The sequence below is a fragment of the Pogonomyrmex barbatus genome, unplaced genomic scaffold, assembly GCF_055798465.1.
Source record: "Pogonomyrmex barbatus isolate J1 unplaced genomic scaffold, ASM5579846v1 scaffold8, whole genome shotgun sequence".
Taxonomy (NCBI): domain Eukaryota; kingdom Metazoa; phylum Arthropoda; class Insecta; order Hymenoptera; family Formicidae; genus Pogonomyrmex; species Pogonomyrmex barbatus.
Window position 1 is genome coordinate 9,097,913 of NW_028297182.1, and position 26,496 is coordinate 9,124,408.

The 26,496-nt window shown below is 28.4% G+C and overlaps 3 protein-coding genes and 1 long non-coding RNA gene across 18 annotated transcripts; 2 read left to right on the forward strand and 2 right to left on the reverse strand.

Annotated features, from left to right (window-relative positions):
* Nucleotides 1-18: 18 nt before the first annotated feature.
* LOC105427026 (uncharacterized) lies at nucleotides 19-18,924 on the forward strand. Of its 13 annotated transcripts, none has more exons than XM_011638548.3 (18): nucleotides 19-154; nucleotides 2,958-3,120; nucleotides 3,323-3,495; nucleotides 5,790-5,972; nucleotides 6,620-6,953; nucleotides 7,697-8,472; nucleotides 8,565-9,236; nucleotides 9,400-9,497; nucleotides 9,642-9,810; nucleotides 10,138-10,224; nucleotides 10,430-10,678; nucleotides 10,752-10,895; nucleotides 10,994-11,128; nucleotides 11,302-11,466; nucleotides 11,555-11,635; nucleotides 12,631-12,906; nucleotides 14,403-14,442; nucleotides 17,584-18,924. In XM_011638548.3, exons 2-18 carry the CDS (start codon nucleotides 2,973-2,975, stop codon nucleotides 17,625-17,627), a joined length of 3,774 nt encoding a protein of 1,257 aa, XP_011636850.2. In that variant the 5' UTR covers nucleotides 19-154; nucleotides 2,958-2,972; the 3' UTR covers nucleotides 17,628-18,924. The 13 variants fall into 13 exon arrangements, with proteins under 13 accessions (XP_011636850.2, XP_088940258.1, XP_011636849.2 ...); XM_011638547.2 differs by lacking the exon at nucleotides 19-154 and adding an exon at nucleotides 1,894-2,179; XM_011638552.2 differs by lacking the exon at nucleotides 19-154 and adding an exon at nucleotides 1,894-2,179 and having other exon boundaries at nucleotides 12,661-12,906.
* Nucleotides 18,925-19,746: 822 nt separating this feature from the next.
* On the reverse strand, nucleotides 19,747-22,682 carry IntS11 (integrator complex subunit 11). Of its 3 annotated transcripts, none has more exons than XM_089084133.1 (5): nucleotides 22,523-22,682; nucleotides 21,828-22,078; nucleotides 21,310-21,732; nucleotides 20,414-21,238; nucleotides 19,747-20,330 (listed from the first exon to the last, which is right to left on the reverse strand). In XM_089084133.1, the coding sequence occupies exons 2-5, from the start codon at nucleotides 22,074-22,076 to the stop codon at nucleotides 20,040-20,042; spliced, it is 1,788 nt and encodes a 595-aa protein (XP_088940259.1). In that variant the 5' UTR covers nucleotides 22,077-22,078; nucleotides 22,523-22,682; the 3' UTR covers nucleotides 19,747-20,039. The 3 variants fall into 3 exon arrangements, with proteins under 3 accessions (XP_088940259.1, XP_088940260.1, XP_011636862.2); XM_089084134.1 differs by having other exon boundaries at nucleotides 22,517-22,668; XM_011638560.3 differs by lacking the exon at nucleotides 22,523-22,682 and adding an exon at nucleotides 22,183-22,448.
* Nucleotides 22,683-23,092: 410 nt separating this feature from the next.
* Nucleotides 23,093-24,426, forward strand: LOC105427031 (uncharacterized). The gene is made up of 2 exons (XR_967839.2): nucleotides 23,093-23,166; nucleotides 23,252-24,426. It is a non-coding gene; the product is annotated as an uncharacterized LOC105427031 (long non-coding RNA).
* On the reverse strand, nucleotides 24,419-25,921 carry TBCB (tubulin-binding cofactor B). The gene is made up of 6 exons (XM_011638561.2): nucleotides 25,525-25,921; nucleotides 25,316-25,459; nucleotides 25,129-25,216; nucleotides 24,866-25,057; nucleotides 24,713-24,785; nucleotides 24,419-24,642 (listed from the first exon to the last, which is right to left on the reverse strand). Exons 1-6 carry the CDS (start codon nucleotides 25,642-25,644, stop codon nucleotides 24,525-24,527), a joined length of 735 nt encoding a protein of 244 aa, XP_011636863.2. The 5' UTR covers nucleotides 25,645-25,921; the 3' UTR covers nucleotides 24,419-24,524.
* Between the last annotated feature and the right edge of the window lie 575 nt (nucleotides 25,922-26,496).

The following is a 26,496-nucleotide window of genomic DNA, read 5'->3' on the forward strand; positions in this document are numbered from 1 at the left end:
ATGAAAAAAGAAAAGAAAAGGGGGGGGAAAGAGCGAAAGAATCACGCGTTTTCGTCAGAATGTTCTCCGCTATGACGTTCCGCAGCCATCTTGGATCCGTCAACGGAGACGACGGCTGGACGGTGTCTAACAATTCTTCCACGAAAAGTCAAAGGTTAGATGGAGATCTATTACTAAACTTAACAAATTCTAAAACTTTATAAAAAAAAATAATAATAATCTAGGATACGTTCTGTTAGATGTGTTACAAATATTCTTCCTAACTATAAGTTGGTAACTTGCTAACTTTGCGGACTTTTCAGCTACAGACAGATCAACGCAAATTTAGTTATATTCGATGTTTTCATAGCAATAGATACAAGAGTCTGATTATATGATCTATTATTTTTTTATTTTTATTTTTTACTTTGTTTTTTTACTGAATGCTAAATAAGGATAAACGTTTAATTTATGTCGATTTGTTGAAGAACTCATTGGCTGCATTCAACAGAAGCTATGTTCCAAAATTTATTGTCAGCATTGATAATGTATAATAGACGTCACATGAACTATAGATTTTCAGTATTGGTAGTAAATTTTAAAGCGTGATCTACAACGAGCAGTAGCAGTGGATGAATCGTAAGCCGTAAGAAATAAGACATATTCTTTTTGGTTAAACTGATTGTACTAATACAGTTTATCTTTTTTTCTTACACTGGGAGAAGAAAGATAAACTCTGAAGTGGAGCCAGTCAGCTAAAAAGAACAGACCCATTGATCAATTACAGTCGAGTGTGAGGATATAGTTATCCTATTGGTTGAAATGTTATCTTAAGACAATCTTAAATATAAGAACTGACTGTGAATACCGGCCTTACTGCTTAAATTTTTTTATGTGCCAGAGCCCAAAGCAATATATATATATATATATATACTTTTTTTTAAGACGAAACATTGAATTGCTAAAGTCCCGATCGACAATAGATAATTTAAGCCTTAAGCCATAAGAAATGGACGAATCATAGTCGAAGAATAGGAGAATAATCGATTATAGCCGATATTCACAGTCGAATCTTATATTTAAGATTGCTTTAAGTATTATCTTAAAAGATTATCAACCAATCACAGAGCTGTATTAGCATCTTGATACATTACTTAAGACGATCTTAAAATAAGAATCAATTATGAATACCTATGATTGGTCAATTTCTTATGGCTTAAGGCTTAAATCACCTATTGTAGACCAGGACTTCCTGCACTAGGCTGCACTAACTTTCTATTTTATTTTTGTCAAATTTCAAATATATATCTATTTCACTTTAAATATGAGTGCACATCAATTAGAAAACTAAAAAAGAAGCCACTTATCTTTCGATTAGAAAAAAAAAGAGAAAAAAAGAGAACGGGCATGTTAAGCGCTAAAAGGAACAGACTTAATATGTATTTCATTTTTTATAAATACGTACGAGATATAATAAATTATGAAAAACAAATCTAATGCTAGCGCGTCCGCAAAGTTTCGTCCGCATATAAACTCGATAGAGTAATGATATGAAATGCCAATCAACATGAAAATAATTGTATTTTCACGCTCGCGAGATTGATTATCGTATACAATGATCTTGCTGATGTCGATGGACACTTGCAAATGTTCGGAGTCGATATACGCGCAATCGGAATACGACGGCTCCAACATTCGCCGATTGGATTAAAATCAGATCGTCGGTCCTTCGTCAGGTTATCGTCGTTGCCGTCATTGCCATTATCGATATGATAGCATCGTGATAACCGGGAAGAACCCGTCGATCATCGCGGATGTGCGGCGCCGTTGCGCGACCGGCAGTCGTCTTGCATACGTGGCAGAGGCCTCGCACCAATCAAACAAGCCGACGGTCGATAGGCGTGGCTTGCGGCACCTAGTACAGCTCGCTCCATGTCCGGCCGCCATAGTACTTGAGGGAATCGAGTCGCGTGCGTGTATTTTCTGCTTCGTCGCGTTTACCTTCTCTCTCTCTTTCTCTCTCTCTCTCTCTCTCTCTCTCACACACACCCATTTACACTCGCTCGTTCGTTTCGTCGTACACGACATACCCAGCCGTGCCGTCCGCAGCAAGGAACGCGCCGATCCACGACGATCCTTGCTATTCACGCGTCCGTCGCAACATCGCGATACTTGGAATCCACGGAGATAAACATCCTCGGTAAGTGGCCACGGCGATGATGCGCGTGCGAAACTCGCCGGGGCAAGCACGGCGTGCCGGTCACACCGTAACACCGTTAAACGTGTCGACACATCGAATTCCGCCGGTCGGCTACGTGACACGCCGCCGTCAGTCAATCCTCATGATGTGTCGATGACCTGTGATTCATAATCCATATGCCGTCCTCCAAATCGGTCGCGATTACACCGCAACCCTGATATTTCCGCACGGGCCGTTCACCGTAATTCCTCGGCGTTTCATCCCCGCTCTCGCTCGTACGCTCGACTTGCATACGTATACACCATCCACCGTTATCTGGGACCCCCATTAGGATGCCTCGAGGATAAATTCTCTTAGTGCCCTCTTAGCAACCAATTTGCTCTGCTTTTCGAATCGAAATTTTTGCGCGAAGCGTGATTCGTAATCATTATTGTGTTTGCGACTTCTGCATTTTTCTCTAATTCTCTAAAAATACTTTAAATAGAACGATTTTTTGTATTTTTGCTTATTCACTAATATCTAAACAAAAAAAATATATATGAATCAGTAATGTTTTTTATCTTGTGATAATTAATATTAAAATCTCCAAACTTTTAGTAAGTTTAGTAAGTTTAGTAAGTTTAAAGTGGCGAATAGTCATGTATCCAAAATTTTCAAATCAACAGTATACTATACAGATAAGAGAATATCTTCAAAGTAAAGGAAATATTATCTATATATCACAACTGATGAGTGATAATTTATCTCATATTATTACTTAGAGTGTCAAATGTTTTAGGTAAAATAATCAAAGATGGATGTTCAGACAGGACTTGTATACGTCGGCATTGTTGTCATCTCTGCTGTAGCTATCCTCTGCATTTCAATGTTTGGTATAAAAGAGAAATCTTACGAAGAAGCAATTGCCGAACAGAGAAAACTTCCTGATGATCTGTTGTCAAGTATGTCAATTTTCAAGATTTTTATCTATAAAATCAAATTTGATGAATTATTTTGATATGTACAAAATAATTAAATATAGAACATAAATTGAAAACTATATGAATGCAAGAGTAGAAAATCAATATAAATTAAGTTATCATATTAAATTCTGTAAGGAAAGAATATTATATCTTTCAATAAATATTTTTATTAACCTTACAGATAAAAAAGATAAGAATAAAGAAAAGAAGCACAAGAATAAAGCAGGAAAGAAGGTGAAAGAGAAGAAAGAAGAAAAAGATGATAAAGAAGATAAGGAGGATAAAGATGAAAGAACGGAGCATGTACAATTTGAAGAAATTCCTCAAATATTGCCACCTGAGCCACCAGTACAGGTAAATTTTCTAATTTATTAATTTTTTCGTCTTATTAATAAGCCTATGCAATTAGCCTACAAGAATCAAGATATATAGATTCTAAACTCTTTAATACAAAGAAAAGGAATATAAAAATCTAATTACTGGATAGATGTATATATGTCTTTATTTAATTTTAATTTAAAGTACGAATCCATACAGAGTATACAGTAGAAATTTCAGATTATTCACTCTTCTTGTTAATGGACTTATTTTCTATTGTCTTGTTATTATCTTGTTATTGTCAAGATTAGATTTATTGTTATCAAATCAAACTATTTTTAAATATTATAACTATTTTAAATATTATAACAATGATGAATGAAAAAAGTAGACAATAAAGCCTTTTGTAATTTTCTAATATGAGACACAATTGCGTTCCTTAGCCTTCAAACAATTAATGTTTATATGCTTTTTAAATCACTCTCACCTAAATGCATCATAATTATGTTTAACATTATTACCTGCTTAAAATAGCATGAAAGCTGTAAATAAAGCTTTAAAGTATTTAAAATTTGAAAGTTTGTTTTCATGCATGAAATACAATAACCTAGATGACATACAATATGGCATATCATCACATCTATCTAGTAAAGAAGAGATTTATGAGTAAAGAGCAGCCTATTTTTATTCTATTGTCTTATAATTTGCAATGCATGAACATGAAATTATGACGTAATAATAATAATGACATAATAATATTTCAACATTTATATTATTTCGAAAATTCATGTCATAATAACATAATTTCTAAATATATAAAATTGTGTGTGTGTGGGGGGGGGGATATGTGTGGGTGGGTAGGTGGGTATGGGTGTGTGGTGTAAGTATATATATGATAAATAAGATAATTATAAACAAGTATTGTTGCATTATACTCACATATTGCTTGCAAAACTGGATTTTTAGTTATTCTTACAATTTATACTTTATAAATTTTTACATTACATAATAATAAACATGTATCGAATAATTTTTTAGCAAATAAATTCTTATTTAGAAATGTTTTCAAAAGTATTAATAAACTTTCTTTTTCTCATTCACTATGCTTTATATGAGAATATGAATAAATATTCTAAAAAGATTTATATATAAATTTCACGTGACTGCTCTTTTTTTTTTAGAGAAAATTGTAATTTGGTAGGATTAATGTCAAAATGTCAACATCTCATTAAACATACTGAAGTCATTTTTTGCTGCTTTCATTTGTTTAATTTTTTTTATCAACAGTAATTTTTGTTTTGTAAAATAACTTTGACAGATCTGTTACATTATCTTTCATAATCTTATTTTAAATAAAAATCGAAGTTTATTATTTTTGAACAATTTTATGTATACATATATAAATAATGTCTTGGTAAGTTATAAAAGGATATTTTGTTACTTATTTGTTATTTGATATTTGATATTTTGTTACTTTATTTATCTAAGAGGTTATTATTTTAAATTATATATGAGTAAAAGATTATTGGTTTTTATAAGAATGTATCATTTGGAAGAGGAATACATACATAAATGAATATAGATATTCAACAAATACGTTCTATTAAGAATATAATTTTGGTTAAGTTTAATCTGCCATTCGATTATTTCTTGCATACGTGTCCCATTGATAAGTAACTCTGAAAGTTCAAGATTATTTTCTAAAAATAACTTCGTCATGCAGTAGTATTTTAATGATATTGCTTCAATCTCGACTACCTTATCACTTAGATTATAAGCGAGTCAAACATAAAAAAATCTTACTAAATGTGAGAAAATAAGATGTTAATTATATTTTTAGCAAGTTTTACTTATATAAAAAATTTTTTTTTAATCTGCAATAATTTTATAAACTACTTTAATCTTTATAAAGAAAATACTGCAAAGAAAGCATTAATAGCAATGTGAACTTGTATCAAAAATTCCAGGTTTATGTGTTCGACAAGAGGACAAAGTAAATATAAGGTGAAAAGTGGTTTAATAAATTGCTAATAATAATTTATTAATAAAATATATATTAATAAAATATATAAAATGTATTATATATATATATATATATATATATATATATATATATATATATATGATATTAAAATAATTTGCCTTATTATTGAAATTGTACAGTAGTATGTAAAGCATAATCTAATATTTAAAATGATATAATAATTATTTAATCATATATGTATTCACTACTATTATATAATGTAACATGAATTTTCGAGCATGTTTAATATTTTTTGGTGCGGCTTCAAATAATATGGGAATATTATACATTTGCATTAAACTCTTAGGAAAGTAACAAAGGCAATAAGAAGAAAGGAAAATTTGAAAAGATAAAACCAATCCTCGTAAATAAAGACGAGCCTCCAGTCATTGTGACTGAATTAAATTCCTCGCAACCTCCCTTGGCGGAGGCTAATCATTTTGATCTTATTCATCCAAAAGATGACCTTGAACTCGTACGGAGTCAGAGTGTGAGTGATTGCCATTTGCAGAGTATCTTGCACTTCTTGCATATTTCTCGCACCTCGGTTTTTTTACTTTATTTTGTAATTTAATTGATAAAAGTATCATATATAGAATGAAGTAATTCTTTTTCAAGCATTGATTAAACATTTAAAAATTGTTACCATGTCAATTAGTATGCTGTTTATTTCTTTTATTGCTTCTTTTATTTTTATTATTTGGAAAAAAATTATATGTACATGAAAATATGTATATATCTATTATGAAAATATATATATATATATATATATATATGTACATATATCATATATTAAACATTTATCATATTCATGATTAACGGAAATACAAACTATTAATATTGATTTACGAATTATTAACAATTTTATAATTAAAAATTAATATTTAACAATTTAATATTTATTTTATTAATAACAATTTGATTTTTATATTATTAAAGATAATAATTAACAACATGGATATTAATATGGTTTTATATAACATGGTTTTATAAATTTTATTTTTTTCTGGAGTTTTTTATTTAATTATTTTTATTTAATTATTGTGAATCATATCATTCTAGTATAATATAAAAATAACAATATCGATAATGTCTAACAGTACGTCTAAATGTATATGTCTACTAAATGTATAACAGAAGGAGAATCTTCAACAGATTTCCCAAACTGAGACAGTGGAGAGGATCAATAAATCACCAAAGGATACTCCGACTAAGTCGAAAAAAAATAACAAAGATACTATGAAAAAGAGAGATGAAAACATTAAAGAGAAACAAGATGAGAAACAGGATACTAATAATTATTCTAATGCTTCATCAGTCAATAAAGAAACTATGAAAGAAGTAAAGGAGCAGCAGAAAGAAACACCAGTTAAGGAAGTAAGGGAAGTTGTTAAGGAAGTTGTAGTTCAGCAGTTACCGAGCAAAGAACCGAAAAAAACAAAAAAGAAGAATGATATTTTATCTCAGATTGGTAAGTATTTATTTGTAAATAGATATAATTTATTCATCTTTTATCCTAATAAATGATAATAGCATGAAATAAACATTCAAAGATGATATGAAATCTGTATGCATTTCTTAACAAAGAGCAAATCAATATCAAACTTATTATGACATGCTATAGTCTATAGAATTTAATTGATTGATAATACGACCTTATTTCTCTCTGTACTGTCACTTTTTGTTTATAATGCTTATGTTAAGAATATTTAATAACATTTACAACACATTTATATACTTATTTATTATTTTTCTAATATATTAGCATATTTAAATAAATTATAATAACACAATACAGTTATATAATAGTCAAGGCTTTGATTAAAGCAAAGTCAAGCAAATTCCTTTGAAGTGCTTTGGAATGTGGTTGAGATAGGATCACTTCCCCCTCTACACATATACATATAGAAAGGTCAATGTCCATGCATTTAGTACCTGCAATATAGTCCTGCAATATACGAGCAGTAATATAAAATTCTTAATTCTTTTTTTATACCATTGAATTTATAAACAATGTTTTAATTCAGACAAAAATATAAACAGAAATAGTATTAAATGTCTCTGTGTGTGTGTGTTTATTTATTTATTTATTAATCAAATCGATATTTTAATAACTTTAAAATTTTTATCAGTTCCCATACATAATAATACATATAAAATTTTTATCGCACAGAATATATATGAAATTTATCATAAAACTTTTTTATTTTTTAGATGGGGATGCTGTTAATGTTGAACTCTTAATGCTATGTATTCAAAAGGCAGAACTTAGTCGATCTGAAATACAAATCTTAACGAATCAACTCTTAAATAAGCAGCAGGACAATCCGTTAGAGCATTCTGAATGGACAGAAGGTCGCGCTGACCCTGTTATTAAGTTGAAGAAACAATTGGCGGAGAAGGAAAAAGCATTAGCTGACGAGCACGAAGCAAGCGTGGCCTTTCAAAACAAGTTGAAAGAATTGCGAGCTGAATTTAATACGGAGAAATCTAGACTTTCAGCAAACATTAGACAACTTGAAGAATCATTGAATGTCAAAATCACCGAAACTCAGACATTGCACACACGAATGCAACATATTTTAGAAAGTCATGTTGCAGAAAAGCAAGGTTTTGCTAGACAGATTGAACAACTGCAGACCAAAGTGAATGAAGATGCCACTATTATTCACAAATTACAAGAAGATCAAGGACAAACTCAGGGCCATTTGCAGCAAGAACTGATGGCGCAACGGAAACAAATGGAGGTGCAATTTGCTCAAATGCGCGAAAACGAGAATGCGTTGAAGTCACAGCTGACTCAGAAGCATGTGGAGATGCAGGATTTGCAAAATGAACTACAAGCTACTTGCGAAAGTAGTACCGCAGAGATAGAGGTTTTACGCCAGCAATTAGGAATAATGCAAGGTCAACTGATGCATTCGGAAGGACAATTGCAGCATTTCAAAGAAACTAATGATCGACTACAAGACGTCGCTAGGCAACTTGAGGTAAGAACCATGATCCCTTATTGAGACTCTTAATAAAGCTTAATCATTTTTTTTTTTTTATTAGCATTGAATCTTTTCTTGGAAATTTCTAGGAATCTCATCGTGCGCATACTGATTTAGATCATAGATTAAAAAGTGCACATCGACATGAACAGGAATTGCAGAAACAAGTAAACTCACTGCAGGCTGAATTAAATCATGCTAAAAATGAAGCCAATGAAATGCCTACCTTAAAAATGGAACTCGGCAAAGCTCAAAGTGAATTAATAAAATTAAAATCAGAGTTATCAGCCACAATGAACGAAGCCAAATCAGAAGCGGCCGAAATTATAGCTTTGAAAAATCTATTGAGTAATAAGGAGGAAGAACTCAAGAGATTGCAAGACAAATTTAATATCGTACAGAATGATTTGCAACAATCTAGTGCGCAAGTTACGCATGTGGAGTGCAAATTAAATTCTGTACAGAAAGAATTAACTATATTAAAGATCGATTTTGAAAGAACAGAACATAATTTAAAAGAAGCGAAAAACGAAACAAATAAGTATCAAAATGAAATGCAAACATTACAAGAACAATTGGCAAGCGTACAAACGGAATTAGCTAAAGCTCATGCTCAAATCAGGGAATTTAATAAAACTACGAATGAATTGAAAGCCTTACAAATCGAGGTAAATAGATTGCAAAGCAACGAAAAAAAGATAGGAGATGAACAATTTCGAATTATGAAATTGCAAGAAGAGAACGATAAATTGCGCGCTGAGGTATTATTTATTCATCTTTATTTTTTAAATGTTTTAATAATTGTATATTGCATGAAAAATTATTAAAAATATACTAATGTTAGAATATGAGATAAAGTCTAAATATAAAATATAGAGTATTAAAGATTTTTAAAAAAATTTTATATGTCTTATATTTATACAGCTTGCGAATATCATAGAGAAACAAAAAGAGCAACAGCATGAGGAGAACAAAATTCTCACAGACAAATTACCTACTATTGAACATCAACATGCCAATTTGTATGTATATATATATATACAACTATATAAATTTTTTATTTAACGTAATATTTCAATTTAACACAATTGATAATCTTCCACATTATATATTACTATATTTTATTTATTTAATTTTTGTGAAATATTTATTTTCGAAAAATTTAGAGAAGAAAAAGCTTTATTAGAAACATTGACAACCAAGTTAATGCACAAGGAAGAAGAACTTAGTAAGATAAATGAACGGTTACATCTATTAGAAAGTGATGCAGATAAAAAACAACATTTTATTACGCAACTAGAAGAAGCTTTGGAAGTCCAAAAATCTAAAAATAATGTGAGTTTTTTTATACGTACACACGCGCGCGCGCGCGCGCACACACACACGCACACACACACACACACACACACACACACACACACACACACAATATATTTAAATTACTTATATTTATTATTTTATTACTTATATTTTAATATAATATATTTAAATTATTATTTTTTTCATGTAATATTACTACATTTTTTGCGTCCATTATTATACTAATTTCTTTTTTCATAAAAACTAACACGTTTTAATTCTTTATTATTATACATAAACAAATTATTATCTACTACAATAGCTTTCTCTATTTTTCTGTATTTCAATTTTGTTTTGTTACAGGAGCTGCGCACAAAAAACTGGAAAGTGATGGAAGCTCTTACTGCTGCTGAGTCACGTGCCAAATCTAGTGATGAGAAGAACGTTGAAGTAAGTTTATTGTTTTCAATTAATATTAGTTAAATAATATATTTAAAAGTACAATAATAGCATATATCATGATATAGATTTAATAACATTATCATTTCTTTTGAATCATTTACAATTATTAAAAATTAATATATTTATTTATTGATGTTAGAAAATTAATATTTCTTATATGATGTATGCATATAATATTGCATGTTTTTTTAAGCAGGCAATACAAAAGATTAAAGAGGAACAAGAAGAAATAACAAAGGCACTTTTACAAAGGATATTCCCAGAGATTAAAGTGTGCGAGAAAACACATGAACAATGGTTGAAATCCTTTGAAGATAAAGTATGTACTATTTTAAATGAATTAAAACACAAAAACTCAGATCAAACAAATCCAGATTTGGAAAGACAGAACAAAAATCTGCAAGGCATGGTTTCACATTACAAACAAATTATTTATGATACGGTGAGTATTTTATTTAACTTTATAATATTTTATTACAAAAACATAACTTTTTTTATTCGAAACTGTTTTTTAGGAAGGTATGCTTAATAAACTACAAAGTCATATAGAATCCGAAGAAACGAGGTGGCAATCGCAACTTCGGCAAAAGGAAAATGAAGTAGTGAACCTTAGAGTAGAACTTAATGATATGCAAGCTAAATTAATCTCAAATGAAGAGGTATGAATTGTAGAAATCTTTATTCTGAAAATAGAGAAAAATTTCTTAACTGAGATATTGGATATATTCTTTTGTTTTATATTACAATCTTTTTTTAGTTTAAACAAAGAGTGAAAGAATTAGAAGATCATGTAGAACAAAATTGTACTGGAACATTATTTAAAACACAAAGACCCACATCTTGTGGAGAACTAGATGGCAATGAACATGTTTCTTTAGAACAATTACAAGAGGTAATAAATTTTATGATTGATATATTTCTTCTAGTAATTTCAATAACTTCTACATTAAAATTATATATATATATATATATATATATATATATATATATATAGTTAAAATATAAAAAGTTTCAAGAATATAATTTTTTTGAAACTTATGACTTTTTTTATTTTTATTATTTAAGGAGAAGGCCCGATTATCGCAAGAATTAGAAGTAGAATGCAATAAGAGGGCGACATTGGATGCGGAAGTAACAAAATTGCGTTCTCTTGTTGAAACTAGTGAGGCGAGTTTAGTTTATGAGAAAAATCTTGTCACACAACTTCAACAAGAAGTATCCCAACTCAAGGTATTCTTTTCAATACTACGTAGTTTTTTCTAGCAATATATGTTTAAAATCAAATAGAAAAGCATCAAAATCGTTTTATTAATTTTAGAACGAAATTTGTGGAGGCTGTAGCAGCTCAGAACAATCTATGCTGAATGGTCCACCCATATCAGACTCTCTTCAAGCTGAGGTTAGTATCTATTAGTAAAAATTTATTTTATTATACTGTGCCTTTTTTTTCGGAAATACTAAATAGCTTTTGCTATATTTATAATAACAAAAAATTTTGTATAAAAACATTAAATATTGTGCAATGCTGCAAACACTGATGATACTAATCACGGAAAGATCTGCCAATAATTACTAATAAATAATCGCCTGAGTATTTTTCTTTTATATGTATGATAACAATTAAGCAGAGCATTAAGAGAGAGTTGCGTATATAGATGTTACAAAATTAAGATATTCAAAAATTTTGACATTATAAAAACATAAATTATACTTTAAATATTCCAATATAAATATCCCAATCTTTTACAAGCATTACTATTTTGATTCTTGATAATCAAATCAATAAACAGAGAAGATAATTACATAATAATTTATTAGCTTATCTTAGATTTTGTACTAATTACAGAACTAAAAAGCTTAAATTTATTGAGAAAATTATTTCTGTAATTTATTTAAAATTCAAGTTATTGATTCCCATGTTATCTATAGATTACAATAAAAAACATATATATATATATATATATATATATATATATATATATATATATGTGTGTGCTCAGTTATCTTTGTTTAAAAAGTCATTTATACATATATTTAAATTTGATTAAAATATTGATATAATCTTCGTCAGATTGAATTATATTTCAAACTGCAGTCTTTATACATTGCAGCCATCTAATCAACACAGTGATTAATTTGCTGATATTTCTGAAGTATTTTATTTAGGAAAGAATAATATTATTTTGTAATATATAAAAAAGATTCTATCTCTTATTGTTCAAAAAATTTTAAAAATATTGATTTAATTATATATCTTTATTAGCACTTTTATCACTGTGTTTCAAGAGTATTAGATAATTGGAATAGCAATTTTGTAAATTTTTATTGATATATTTATTACATAAAAAAATAACGATTTGATAAATTGCTGTTTCCATAATTGATTCCTTTAAGCAATCAGATAATAATGTATCTGGAATGCAGCCTCCTCTAGCATCTCAGGCTCTGATAGCTGCATTAGAAAATACTCTGCTCAAGAATACAGAGTTTGCAAACTGTTCCGTAACCAAATCTGTCAATTTGGTTAATCAATCTGAACAAGAAATTGAGAACAACTCTCTTACTACAAAATACTCCTCCAAATCTTGTCATATGACAGATCACAATACACAGGCTAATTGGAACCCAATGATTGGCCAGCAACATAAAAAGCACAAGAAAAAGAGGAAGGTAAACCTAGCAGTCTGAGACAGAAAAAAAGTGTTACTGGCTCGATTATTGTAATAGGTGCACTTCAGTTGATTATTGAAATGTGAGACACATTTCTGAGGACTCAATATTACAAAGAATATGTTACAACATTTTTACATGAGATTTATATATCTTCTGCTTTTTGATACTATGAAAATAAGGTTTGTTATTATTATTTCAACAATTGAATTTAACATTAAAAATCTACTTTTTTTAATATATATTTTGTTTAATATTATAATTTTTAAATATATTTAATATATTTGTCCAATTTATATTTTATAAATACATATATATTTATAATACATATATATTTATACATATATAGTTATAACATAAATAATGCTTATGTATTAATTTTTTTATATAATACATTTAAACAAGACAAGAATACATGAGAAATATTTTAAGAAATGAATAAAGTTATAAAATATAAAATCATACTTTTGGCCATCACTATTTTTTGCAATATGTATATATTTTTACTTTTGACAAATATTCTTTGTGGTAATACTGAGTCTTCTATTATTATTTCTTTGCTATTATTAAAGCAATATTATTTTCGGTAGCTTGTATCTTGAAGCAGTACTTTATGGTGTAGATCGATTTTGTATACTTTAATTTATTATTTTATTATTGTGACTATCAGTAAAAAAGTGAAACTGTATATTCAAGTAGCATGTAATACAATATAGTAATTCTAAAAATTATGTAGGTGAAGATTGGTAAACTTTGCACAACTTGCTCAACTTTTTTACATAAACATGTTATAATATACGTTATTTACATTTATATACTCATATCCGCCGCACACATTTACTGCAACATGTATTTACATATACATGCTAGTGTTATATTAGCATCATTTTGTACAAGTATACGAAAATTAAATTTCTCTTTTTATATATACAAAAACATCATTTTTTTTCGTCGTTCTTCAAAATAGATAAGTACATTTATTTCACAGTCAGATATAATTGCTATAAATATGACAATGACGCTTTATAAAATAATTGCAAAACATATATATATATTTGCAGCATTTTTCGATTATATGTCTACAATCTTTATCCTTTATCAATATTTTTATAATATATATATGTTGACAGAAGTATTTAATTTAATACTTTTTTTTTTAATATTTTAAGCGACGATAACAATTTATAATTATAATGTGACAATGCTGAGTCGAATAAGTCGAATATAAGTTGACTAAGATTTATTTTTGGTTGATTAATGGATCATCCCTATTCTGTCCTAAATTTGAGTAAATGAAATTAGACATCGCGATTATAATGGTAATCTTTGTCCCAGTGTTTGTTTATTAAATTTAATTCTGACAAATGTAACGTTAATAATATGTAACTAATAACAGCTACAGATTATCGCAGTTGTATAATTCATAAAAAAATAGCCTTGTTCAAATGCTTGCTCTGTAATCAATAACGATTTAACTGTTTTGATTGTTTCGACAGTCCACTAAGAAAACCATGGCAAAACGGCGCAGATTCGCAGGTATGCAAATCTAAAGATGAGATACTGAAATGTTTCCTCCTAGCCTTTCGGAAAATTTTAATAGTAGAACTATTGCTAGAAATTCATGTGTCAAGTTTTATCATGTATAATTTATTTTACAAATAATTAATTTCTCATCACACATATTCTATTGTGGCATTAACTTTTATATTTATATTTGTAATTGCACTATTTTTATTTTTGTATTTGCATATTTTTTTCTGTTATCATATAATACAGCAAAAATATTTACGATAATTTAATGTAATCTTTAACTATACTAGTGCATTGATATTATATTAGTAAAAATTAGATTCTAAATTATTATCAATGACAAAAATGGAAATGTTATATTTAAAGTTGTATTATTTTCATAGATTAACTTTTTTAGACGAATAAATATAAGAAATGGCTAATGCAAATATTGCAATTTCATACAGTTATAAATATTTTAAAAACTATTTAAATCAGATAAAAATACATTAGATATATACATTAAATACATTGTTTATTAAAAAATAAAAGAAACATTGTTGTTACCATTGTTAGAATAAATATATATGATATATATTACAAAATTTCATTTAATATATCACATAGTAAATGGTAGGCCATATTAATAGTACTGAGTTAGAGTTGGAGTTTATGTTTGTTATTTGGAACATATAGAACAAATTTTCTTTGATGCTTGATGTTGATAGAAGGTGGAAAATTAGTGAAACATCATATCCGATATATTATAATACATAGTTATGATTAATTATTAATTATAACTGTAATTAAATTTATTTTATATTTAAATTTGTTCTGCTTATAAAATTATAATAAAATCTTGTAAATATATATAATTGTTTATAACGATATAAAATATCGTATGAATTAATACATACAATATTTTATATTTTTTAAATGGTAGTATATGTTTATAAAGTTTTATATTTTGTCAATATATATTATATATTGTAGTTGGATATGTTCCAAAAACATGTTGTACAGTGGCTATTGTTGGCTTTATACCTTTTTAGTGACTATATTATTATGAATATTTTGCATCTCGTGTATTTCCGTACAATACGGCTAGAAAAAATAATTTCTCTATTCCCATCTTTAACCTCCGCCGATTATGACTTACAAAACTGACTGTTAAATCCATTATACATACGTAATGTATATACTAATTTTCAAACTAGAAAACCTAAATACATTGCTTTTGTAAAAAAAAAAGTATAAAAATTAGAAAATTGATTAGTAAATAGAGAAATATATATAAATTTAGAAAAATAATGACAAATATATATGAAATCGATGTTTACAGAAATGTATATAGTTTATATGTAAGAAAATTTTTATCAGCACAAACACTGGGGTAAAGGGTACATTACGCGCAAAAAACAACGTTAAATGATTAATCATTGTAACAGTCAATCATTATTTTTATAGCAACATTTAACATCTTATTGCTTTTAATTGCTATTGCTGTATAAAAATACATCATCCATTATTATTTTTTTTATAAATTTTACCAGCTTAAGGTTAATATAACTTGTTAATATATGAGATTGTTTAAAGACTACAATAAATGTTTGCCTTTTTTAGTCTTACATATATGTATATATATTTTTTAATTGAAATATTTTTCGTCGCTTAATCGTAATATATCGCTTGATGAATAAAAAATGATCAAAGTCTATGGAATGCTACTAACAATATTGTACATGTTATGTATGTATGTATGTGTTAGTCTGAAATGTTATAATTGATGTAAATAATATACACAAATTAAGGTATTTTAATGGTTTTTTAAATGTTATTTTGTATGTTTTTAATGTTATTTTGTACTTTTTTTATTTATTACCCATTTGATATGCTGATAAGTATTGTGTGTATATTGTTCGTAAATTATTTTTTTTTATTGTTAGAGTTTCTATATTATTTGTTTGCTTATTATGCTACTTAATATTATATATAAATGTATTTCTCATAAATTGTTTTTTAATATAAGATAATTAAATTTTTTATTATTTGTATAGTGTACTGCTATTAGTAGATCGCTTTTTAGTTTAAAATAATAGGATTTTGTAGATGTTTTTTATGTGAATGGTCGTAGCATGTTTAAAAGGCATGTATCTTTTTTTTTAGTTGTATGTTAAATTTAAATGTGAAAGACAACGCAAGAAAATATCTTTTTATTAATAAGAAATATTTATTTTAATAGAAATATTATGTAATATATTTTTTTATTAATAATTAATATTGTTATGCGTTGTTTTTCATAGATTTTATATTGTTCTTTCCAATTGCTTTATTAATATTCAAATTTCCAGGTTTGTAATATTTTGTTACAATTGACTTAATATTTATAATTATTTATTGCAATGAAAGAACAAATATGTAGAATACAATATACAAGATGTTTCGTGTATGATAGTACAATCGGGGAAAGAATGATTCTATATGGAAAAATAAAAAAGAATAAATTTTTTTGTATGAGATTTTGTCTCAAAGAAAAACAACTTTAAATATTTATCTTGTGCATAAGTATTTAACTATATCTGGATTCAGTTGATTTCACTATATATTGTATATTACATTGCCAATAGCAAAATTTTTTTTTATCAATTCTAATTTATTTCTCAGTCTCTATCCTTCTATTGATATGATTACATGTTGCAGTCGGGAATATGATTTTTGCATTAGATCTATGTAATGTTTTTGCAGTTGCTAATTATCATCAAGATCCATTCTAATTGTCGGCTTTCTAGTATTATTCAATAAATAGAATAAATGCTCATAAAATATTCTTTTGAATGTGAGTCTTCAGCGATAAATCAGTTACATCAGGTAATAACCAAGAATCTGGAAGAAACAATATAAAATACAAAACAGTACAAAAACAGTATAATCAATCCAGACATATTCAAATGCTCGCATGCAAATCGGACAAAAATTTTCTTAAAAACAAAATTTTATATAAAAAAATTTGTATTCCATATTCCCAATTTATTTTTACATGTGTGAAATCATTTCTGTTCCGGCTATCACTATCAATTATGGCACATACAGTGTACATGTATTGTTTTAATATATCACATCCAATTATACAAATATTAATGCATTGTATTCATTCTATTAATCTTTCAGGGTGGTTCAGGAAAAAAATAACTTCGAAAAATAAACTACGCTAGTGCAGTGCAAGTACTGATGATTAAAAAGATGGGATACGCAAATGCAAAAAAGCGAATGCAGCATTACTATATAGGTATACATAGCATACTTTGCTACTCAGAAGACTAATATAAAGTGAAAATATTACGGATAATGTTTATTGTAAAAAAATATCATATTTTATTATGTGGAGAAAATATAAATAATTAAACTCGTAGTAATTAAATGAAAAATCTCTTGAGATACTTGCATATGTGATGGTTATATAATTTATAATTACAGATAGCTATACATGATGTAAAAGTTATCAAAATTGTACGTTATACATTACTGATATTAATTGTTTATAGAATCTATAAACTATAACAATTTATAAATTTTAATTATGTTATGAGACTTATAAGAACGTAACGCTTAAAGGATGTTCTTACAACTTAAAAAACAATTGTATAATTAATGAATGAATTCCATGACTTCATGATTCATTATTTGTATTATGATATTGATTCTGATATTATTTCTGAGTCACAGTTAGTGTTTATTGTCTTTTTCCGTTTTTTTATTAGACGCATGGACCAGAAATTTATATATATATATATAAAAATACACATATATATATAAATATGCATAATATGGTATAAAATATACAGCATTTTTTGTTATTAATAGTGGATACAATACACCAAATTTGTAAAACAATTTTCATGTTATTCCATTATATACAAGTTCAAATTTGTTATTCGTTTCATGTGCAATAATGAAGTAAAGTGAGAGTTTGAACGAGCCAGTCTTATACAAATGTTAAGTGAAATAAATTTATGCCCAACGATTGTACTGAAAGCAAGTACTGCATACATGAGATGGATTTTCATATAGTTCACATAGACTTTTATTATAAGATTTAAGAACACATTTAACGAGTTCAAGTTAAGATTTTAGGGGCATTTAAAAAGCTGATGATGTTTGCAATTATTTATATTCATTATTTGGTTATGCTTTAAATATTTATTAATTGGACAAGCCAAAATATTTCATATTGTTATTGTAATAACAATATTAATACTCCTTCGTTGGAGATGAGATTTTTTTTAAATACTTATTTGCATGTTTAAAAGTACTGTGTTAGATATTAATTGTACACTTAAAAAGTTCGTTCTTTGTTCACCTGTGTAATCGATTGGTTGCGTAAAGAAATAGAGTTATTGTACTGAGTTTTGTAAAAGGCATGTATGTTTAGTACATGTTTAGTACTGCGTACTTATTTACCGTTTTGTATCTAGAAAGCATATTCATAGTTAATAAAAGTTTACTGTTTTATTTGATGCTGAATATTATGTCTGTATAATCTAGATAAATTATTCATTTTATGAACAATAATAGGAATAACATTTTTAAATAAATATGATTATTGATTCTTATATATACATATATATTATATAATCAAAGTATATAATATACATTTTGATTCATTTCCTATAAGATTAATTCAAGTAATAGTTCTAAAACTTACATTTTCAGATCAAATTTAATAAAACCTTCGACAAGACAAAATCAATTTTTACATCTTGGATTACATTATCGATAAACTATCATTTTTAAAATAACGATACTATATTATTGATTATAACTAAATAATTATTTTCATGATATAGCAGAATTAGAAAATTTTTGCAATTTCTTCTTTTCTCAGTTGATTGATAATCGACTTTTACAATCTTCCATTATTGTTTGTATTATTTTATATTATTTATTTTTAATAAAACATTGAAATGATTGTATAAGAGAAAGTTTTAACAGTTTCAACAGAGTTAGATATATAATCAGCAACTTGTTAAGATGCAAGTGAGAAAAAAATGAATATTCTCGAAGAACGATCAGAAATATTGCAAATATTTTCAGTTTCATATATATATATATATATATATATATATATATATATATATGTTATGTATATATATATATGTGTGTGTGTGTGTGTGTGTGTGTGTGTGTGTGTGTGTGTGTGTATATAATATAAAATATGTGCAATATATCATATATGTAGTATAAAATAATGACATTACAACTATATACAGCATATCTTTGGACAAAATATTTCTATTTCAGGATGGATTATACAGGTAATTAGAAAAATCTGTAATAGGTACAATATTTTTTTAATATTTAGTTTAGAAGTTCTATATATTTTTGTCCTATATATATATATATATATATATATACTATTCAGGTAAATACAAACGTTCAAAATATAAAAAAATAACATTGTAACTGTCCTCTAAATATTTGACAGTTGTTGGAAAATAGATTTTTATCTCAATTAGTATCAAGATATGAAATAGATTTAATCATTCTCTTAATAATGATAATAGCAAACCATATATCGGTATCACAGGTCGAAATTTGTTTGTTCGACAGCAATCTTCTCGTTTTCTTTAATTCAGCATTGTTTGCAGAAATCCGAGAATATAACTACCTAAATCTTCATCTTGATTAGTCCACGAAACATAAACACTTTTTTGATCATCTTCATCTCCTTCTACTTTCACCAAAACAGATTCGACTGATATAGAACCATCCGTTAATTGGACTGTCCATCCTGATAATCTTTCTTTTAGTGGCTGCAATAGTTTTAAGGTTGTAGCATGTGCTGGACCAGGATCTCTCACTTGTACAGTAGATGTAAATCTAACTACATGTTTTGTGATACCTGCAGCCTTTGCAACCTAGTAAGATACAAAAATAATAATCAATCTGCTGAATCAATAGAATAATTATTATTTTAAGTAATAAGGATGATTCAGATCACCTCATCTGCATCCACAAGACAGACACCATCTTCTCTTAACATCAGAACACTGTGAAGCAGTCTTCGTCTTTTTGGATCAGGTGGTAGTGCTGAATACCTCTTTGCTTCAGCTTTCAACAACGCTAGAGAAGCATCCACAGGGACTTTGGATGTGGTCGTGATAATGCAGGTTTCACCGTTCGCGGGATTGTAGCAGCTAACACCGAATTCTTGTTTAATTTTCTCTTTTAAGTATTCCATTTTAGCGAATTCACCGTGTACCAGCATAACGTTTTTTGGCTCGCAATACTGTATTAACTGCATTATTCCTTTTGCGTCGGCATGAGCGGAGAAAGACATGTACTCTACGGCCATTTTCACTTCCACGATTTGTCGATTTTCGAATTCTATTCTCCGTGAGCCGTTTAGAACCTTGTGACCTACAGTGCCTTGTACGCAGAAACCTGGCATGATAACCATGTTAGACTCGTTAGGCGCCCATTTCTTAAAAATCTGAAGCGAGAGACCGGCATGTAACATTCCCGGCGTGGCAAATACCACCATTGCACCTGGATTATCGATATATGCTTTATCAAACGGTTTTATATGTTTAAAGTCAAACATATTCCGTTGTACGAACGTTTTCTTAATTTTTTGATTAGTCCAGGTAATAAACATTTTATAATAATTATTAGCTTTCTCGGTCAAACCAAGAGCGAAATAAACGGGTACTTTTAGGTTCATTCTTTCCCAATATGTTTCCAGTAATATACATAATTCTTGAGCGCGACCAAGGGCAAATACGGGGATTAACACCTTTCCACCTCTGTCGATGCATTCGTGTACCTAAAACATGTATATATATTCGAAACTATTTAAAAGAAATTAGCAAATTTTTATAGATAATAAGTTGAAACCTTCTTGAGAAAATCTCGTTCTCTACACCTTTTGGAATCTCTAATCGTAGTAGCATACGTCGACTCTGATATTAATAAATCTGGTCTACACTTGTCTATCCATGCGGCACCTAGATGCCGATCTGGCGTCATATTATAGTCCCCTGTATATACAATAGACTGCGACCCTACGCGGACCCAAAACATAGCTGCTCCAAGAACATGTCCAGCATAATATGCCTTTATCTCCAATTCTGGATCGACCATGACAGATTGATGAAGCGTGACAGCGACAACTTTCTTCATACAATCCTTTATCATCTGTGATGTGAAAAAATTGCTCTCGCCTTTACGTTCAACTGCAACCTTCCTCATGTCTTCCAGCAAAATTGGTGCAATAGCTTTGGTCGGATGTGTCATGTAAATTGGTCCAGTGTAACCTACCTATATTTTTTTTTGTTCGTTAGTAAGTAATAAATCACAGATAACAAAATGTAAATGTAAAAATTAATTTATCATGATTTATAATATTATATTACCATCTCTGTAAAGTATGGAAGAGCACCACAATGATCCAAATGAAAATGAGAAATAATGACACAGTCAATATAATTGGTTGCTGGTCCCTCTGGGACTATATAGGAGAAGTCTGGAAAACGTCTCTCGTCATTGAATCCCATATGCATTCCACAATCCAGCATGATGTTTTTACCTCCCATAGAAACAAGGATGCAACTACGTCCAACATCTTGTCCAGCACCAAGCGGTGTAACTTTGATATCTGGCATTTCTGAAAATTAATGAAGATTATTCACACATTATGGGACATCTAATTGTTATACATAAATATAGAAAATTAATACAATTTTTAAAATTAATATAAGCATATCTCACCATCATATTTTGCTATAGATATGTTTTTTATTTTGAATACTTAAAAATCTAAACTTAAAATGTATTACTAGTTAACTAGTAAAATATATTGATATTGTGATACATTTACATAAAGAAATATCAATTAGTTATAATCAAGGTCGACAATTTACTATTGTTTGAATTATAATTCTGCTATAATATAAATAAAGATGGAAATTAGGTTAGATTTAGCGAGAAGTGATTCTAACCGCTACTGCACCGGTTGAAATACACAATTGGAAAAGTAATTGCATGCATCCAAATATAGTTAAGGATTAAATAATAATACATAACATAATGTGTAAAAATTTACATTTACTTCAGAAATTAAGATATTGCAAATATCTTCCCCTTATTCGTACAAAATACGATTATTCTGATGGATATACCACTACAAAAATATAAGATGGAATTTACGAGACATTCTGAACAACTTAATAAAAATCATGAACTTAGGAATACAGGAAGAAGAATACGGGCCGGAGCACACACATCTACATAACGCATAATGCATTACGCATAAGAAAATGAACCAATCAGAATCTTTCATTTCCATTATGAGGGTAGAAATGGAGGACTATGATTGGTTCATTTTTTTATGCGTTATGCATTAAACTGCGATTTCACATAGATATACATATCCAAATATTTCTCCCACTCCCATCAGAATAGTTGAAAACAGAGCGCGAGAAAATTCAGATATCAAGGGTGAGGTCCAATCGAACACATTGCCGATTAAATAAAAAAATTTTTGATAGGTGGCTCACTAGAAAATTCCTAGGCATCGGCTGATGTGAGTGGTGTGTCCGATTGAAAATGTGCGCATCTAGGACACTCCCGATATCAATATTTCGCCGCTAACTTCCCCTAGCGTCTTTTTCATGTAGCATGAAATATCCAGATATTGGATTTGAAATACGGAGTATTGACAGTTAATCAACGCTGCATTTGTAGATCTCATGAGTACAAAATTTGTGTATTGTAATCGAGAAATACTTATTTTTTTAAGAGATTGAAAAATTAAAAAAGTGATTTATATAATTTTCAGTTTGGTACTTTGGAATGGAGAGCAATATAAATTTGTGTGACGAGCATTCAGTGGAAATATGCGGTAATGCAGCCTTGCAAATAATAACAGAACAAATTAGACGACGACGTATTGCTGCAATGGGATTCTAAAAAAAATTGCAAAAAAGAGAATGTACAATAAAAAACGATATTGGATAGCCAATAAAAGTAGTCATCTTAATAATCTTATAATCTTAATAGTTTTATAGTCTTAATAGTCTTATTTAATCGTCATCTATTAATATTTTTTATATTTTTATATACTAACTTCGTTAAATTCTCCATCAATCTCCATTTTGAAACCTCGCGCTCATATATCCAATGGATATATCTCGTAGATGGAAAAATCGAATTATCGGCGATCATAATCGAATAAGAAGAAATATTGGTGAAGGGGGAAATATTTGAATATGCATACTATGTGAAATCGCAGCTTTATGTAGAAATGTATGCTGCGGCCCTTATGACATAAAGCGCTAATTGGTGAAAAATAAGTGATGAGAGTAAATAGTACTTAGGGTGACATCCTATGGATGTGGAACGTGCGCAATGCGAAATTGACGCAACGCTCATGATTGGTCCGACAAACGTTCCGTTAATTTCGTTTTGCTGAAATGTATTCCCTTATGTCTCATGGAATGAAAGACGCGGAAAGACGCAATTGTCGTTTGTCAATCGCAATATTTTTCTCCTAGAGTCTTCTGTTATGTCTATCGAAATCAGTGTATATTATTAGCTCATATAGATTACGTACTCGCATTTTCCGTCTCATAGAACTTAAGGCCATATCAGACTAGCGATTGTCCGGCTACTTGCCGGTTGGCGATTCTACTTATTACCTATTTATTACCTATTTATTATTATCACATTGACCGTAATCAAGACCTGTTACATATGGATACGATTTACAAGTTTGAATATTAAAGCAAAATCAAAATGTTCAACATTATATTTAATATATCAGGCACTTGCATGAGTATAGTAGAAAGCAATGAAAGTATTGCAACAAATTTGTAACTTAATAATCGTATTTTAATATTATTCTGCAATTATTGTTCTTTGAACTTTGCATTATTTGTATTCTTAACCCAAAGAAGTATAATCTATGATAACTTGTGTAATAGAGCGAAAGAAATATAGAGCTTGATTTCTTGTGAGATCCGTTTAATTTAATTTAAAAACTACTCTACAAAAAGCTAGTTCGAGTATTCAAATTTTTAATAAAAAAGATCTAACAAAATGATTATAACATTTTATAATTCTTCGTCCAAGTTGAAATCTTCCTCAGGAAAATCTCCAACTTTTACATACATTGGCTTCACGAATCCGCCGTATTTTGGGGCACATTCGAAATATCTTTTACCCCCGACACTGTCGACAATATAAAAAACATAAGAAAAATATCTAGATATTAGATAATTGAATGAAACTAGATATTTACCTTCCATCATTCTTACCAAGAGGCTCATCATATTTAACACCAATCCACCAACCTTCTTTGAATTCAGTTTTACCTAATAATGACATTTATATAAAGAATAAAAAAGATTCTTAGAATAAAACATGACTGCGAACATATTAGAATTTTACTGACCAACGTATAAGATTGTAGCTCTTCGCCTTGGCTGATTTGGAACTGATATCTCACAGCGATCTCCAACTTTGCATAAACCAGCTAGACTTTCTTCTGCTTCTTCCTCTAATTTCTTTTCCTCTGCTTTTTTTTTCATGTCCTTCTCATTATACTTTCCTAATTTGTTTTTTTCCAGGAATGCCTTAACAGTATCTGCCCAAGAATAAATAGAATATATTTTAATAGAATATATTGCAATTCGACATAAAATATAAAAGTCTTACCTGTCTTCTTAGCATATTCTTCCTCAGATATTTCGAACTTTTTCACATGACTTAAATCTTCTGTGGTGCATGAGAAATTATCAATGACCTACAATTTTGTTTTATTTTATTCACAATCATAATTTTGCAATTATAGAGCATTGCTTTAAAGCAGTTTTAAACGCAACATTCGTGTCTACATACTTACATGTATTCTCATCTCATCATCGATTGGATACGATCCCAAGAGACGTTGTCCTTCTTCCAATCTGCATACGAACTTATCATTTTTATCGTAAACCTCAACTGTCATTGTAGCTGGATTACCACCCGTAAGAAGCTCCAATTTTCCCTATATTATTTTATATAATAGATTTTTGTGGTATACAACTATTTAGATAGAAAAAGGAGTTTTACCTTGAATTCATCGATAGTTATACTCTTCTGAAATCGACGCTCAATACAACTTGACTCCTGACCAGAATTTGTGATTGATAGATTCACAAAATCAGACGTAATTACGCTGCATGAACTCATTTTACTTAATTTAATACACAATGTTTGACAGTTACAGAATAGGTTAGATAATTTGAAATGTCGACAAATCCTCTATGTACGCTCGCGAATATAATTATGATAGACTTACTAATTAATATAATTCTATTCTCTACGATATAATCTTATAAAAAAATTTACGATTAATATTTTATACTCGTGTGAATTGCAAGATATATAAATATTGGTAGCACTTTGACAGAACTCTCGAAACTCCGGTGAAATGTCATTTGTATCTAAAGTAAAATGCATATATGCGTTTGCTACCGAAGATATAAACGTGCCTTTAGGTTTATTCTTTTTAGTTGCATTGTCTACTCTTATTTCTTTTTTAGCGTCGTAAAACTATAAATTAATGCATGTTTTAAGAAAAAACATCGATAAACCATCATAAACGCAAGTTTTTAAATAAACTGTTTGTATACTAATTTTTCACTTTTGATTAAATAAAATTCAATTTGAAATATATAATTATTTATTATTAAAACAGAATTTTTCGATATTTTACAAATTATACAAATTGTAAATGTTTCACTGAAAAATCTTTGTGTTCACAAGAACGTTTATTATGTTTTCTTACTTTTGAAATCATTCAGATGGCTGCAATAAGCCAGCAAAAATTTTCACTAAAAAATTTTTTTTGTTTTTTAGAAAATAGAAAATAAAAAATACAAAATAGATAATAAATAACTATAATGATAATAAATAACTATATATTTCAAATTAATCACATAATAATAAATTATTTTAACATTGTATAATTTATTTTAAAAGTTTATTACACAATAATACAAAGAATATTGACTTAAATTTAAAAATGTAAAATGTATGTTA

What these genes read in the sequence shown, in the direction of transcription:
- LOC105427026 (XM_011638548.3), top strand. Translation starts at nt 2,973, where the DNA reads ATGGATGTTCAGACAGGACTTGTATACGTCGGCATTGTTGTCATCTCT. An exon ending in TCCTGATGATCTGTTGTCAA is followed by an intron (nt 3,121 to 3,322) that starts GTATGTCAATTT and finishes TTAACCTTACAG; the next exon opens with ATAAAAAAGATAAGAATAAA. An exon ending in AATTAATCTCAAATGAAGAG is followed by an intron (nt 10,896 to 10,993) that starts GTATGAATTGTA and finishes ATCTTTTTTTAG; the next exon opens with TTTAAACAAAGAGTGAAAGA.
- IntS11 (XM_089084133.1), bottom strand. Translation starts at nt 22,076, where the DNA reads ATGCCAGATATCAAAGTTACACCGCTTGGTGCTGGACAAGATGTTGGA. An exon ending in AACGAGATTTTCTCAAGAAG is followed by an intron (nt 21,239 to 21,309) that starts GTTTCAACTTAT and finishes TACATGTTTTAG; the next exon opens with GTACACGAATGCATCGACAG. An exon ending in GTCTTGTGGATGCAGATGAG is followed by an intron (nt 20,331 to 20,413) that starts GTGATCTGAATC and finishes GTATCTTACTAG; the next exon opens with GTTGCAAAGGCTGCAGGTAT.
- TBCB (XM_011638561.2), bottom strand. Translation starts at nt 25,644, where the DNA reads ATGAGTTCATGCAGCGTAATTACGTCTGATTTTGTGAATCTATCAATC. An exon ending in ATGATGAGATGAGAATACAT is followed by an intron (nt 25,217 to 25,315) that starts GTAAGTATGTAG and finishes ACAAAATTGTAG; the next exon opens with GTCATTGATAATTTCTCATG. An exon ending in AGAATATGCTAAGAAGACAG is followed by an intron (nt 25,058 to 25,128) that starts GTAAGACTTTTA and finishes ATTCTTGGGCAG; the next exon opens with ATACTGTTAAGGCATTCCTG.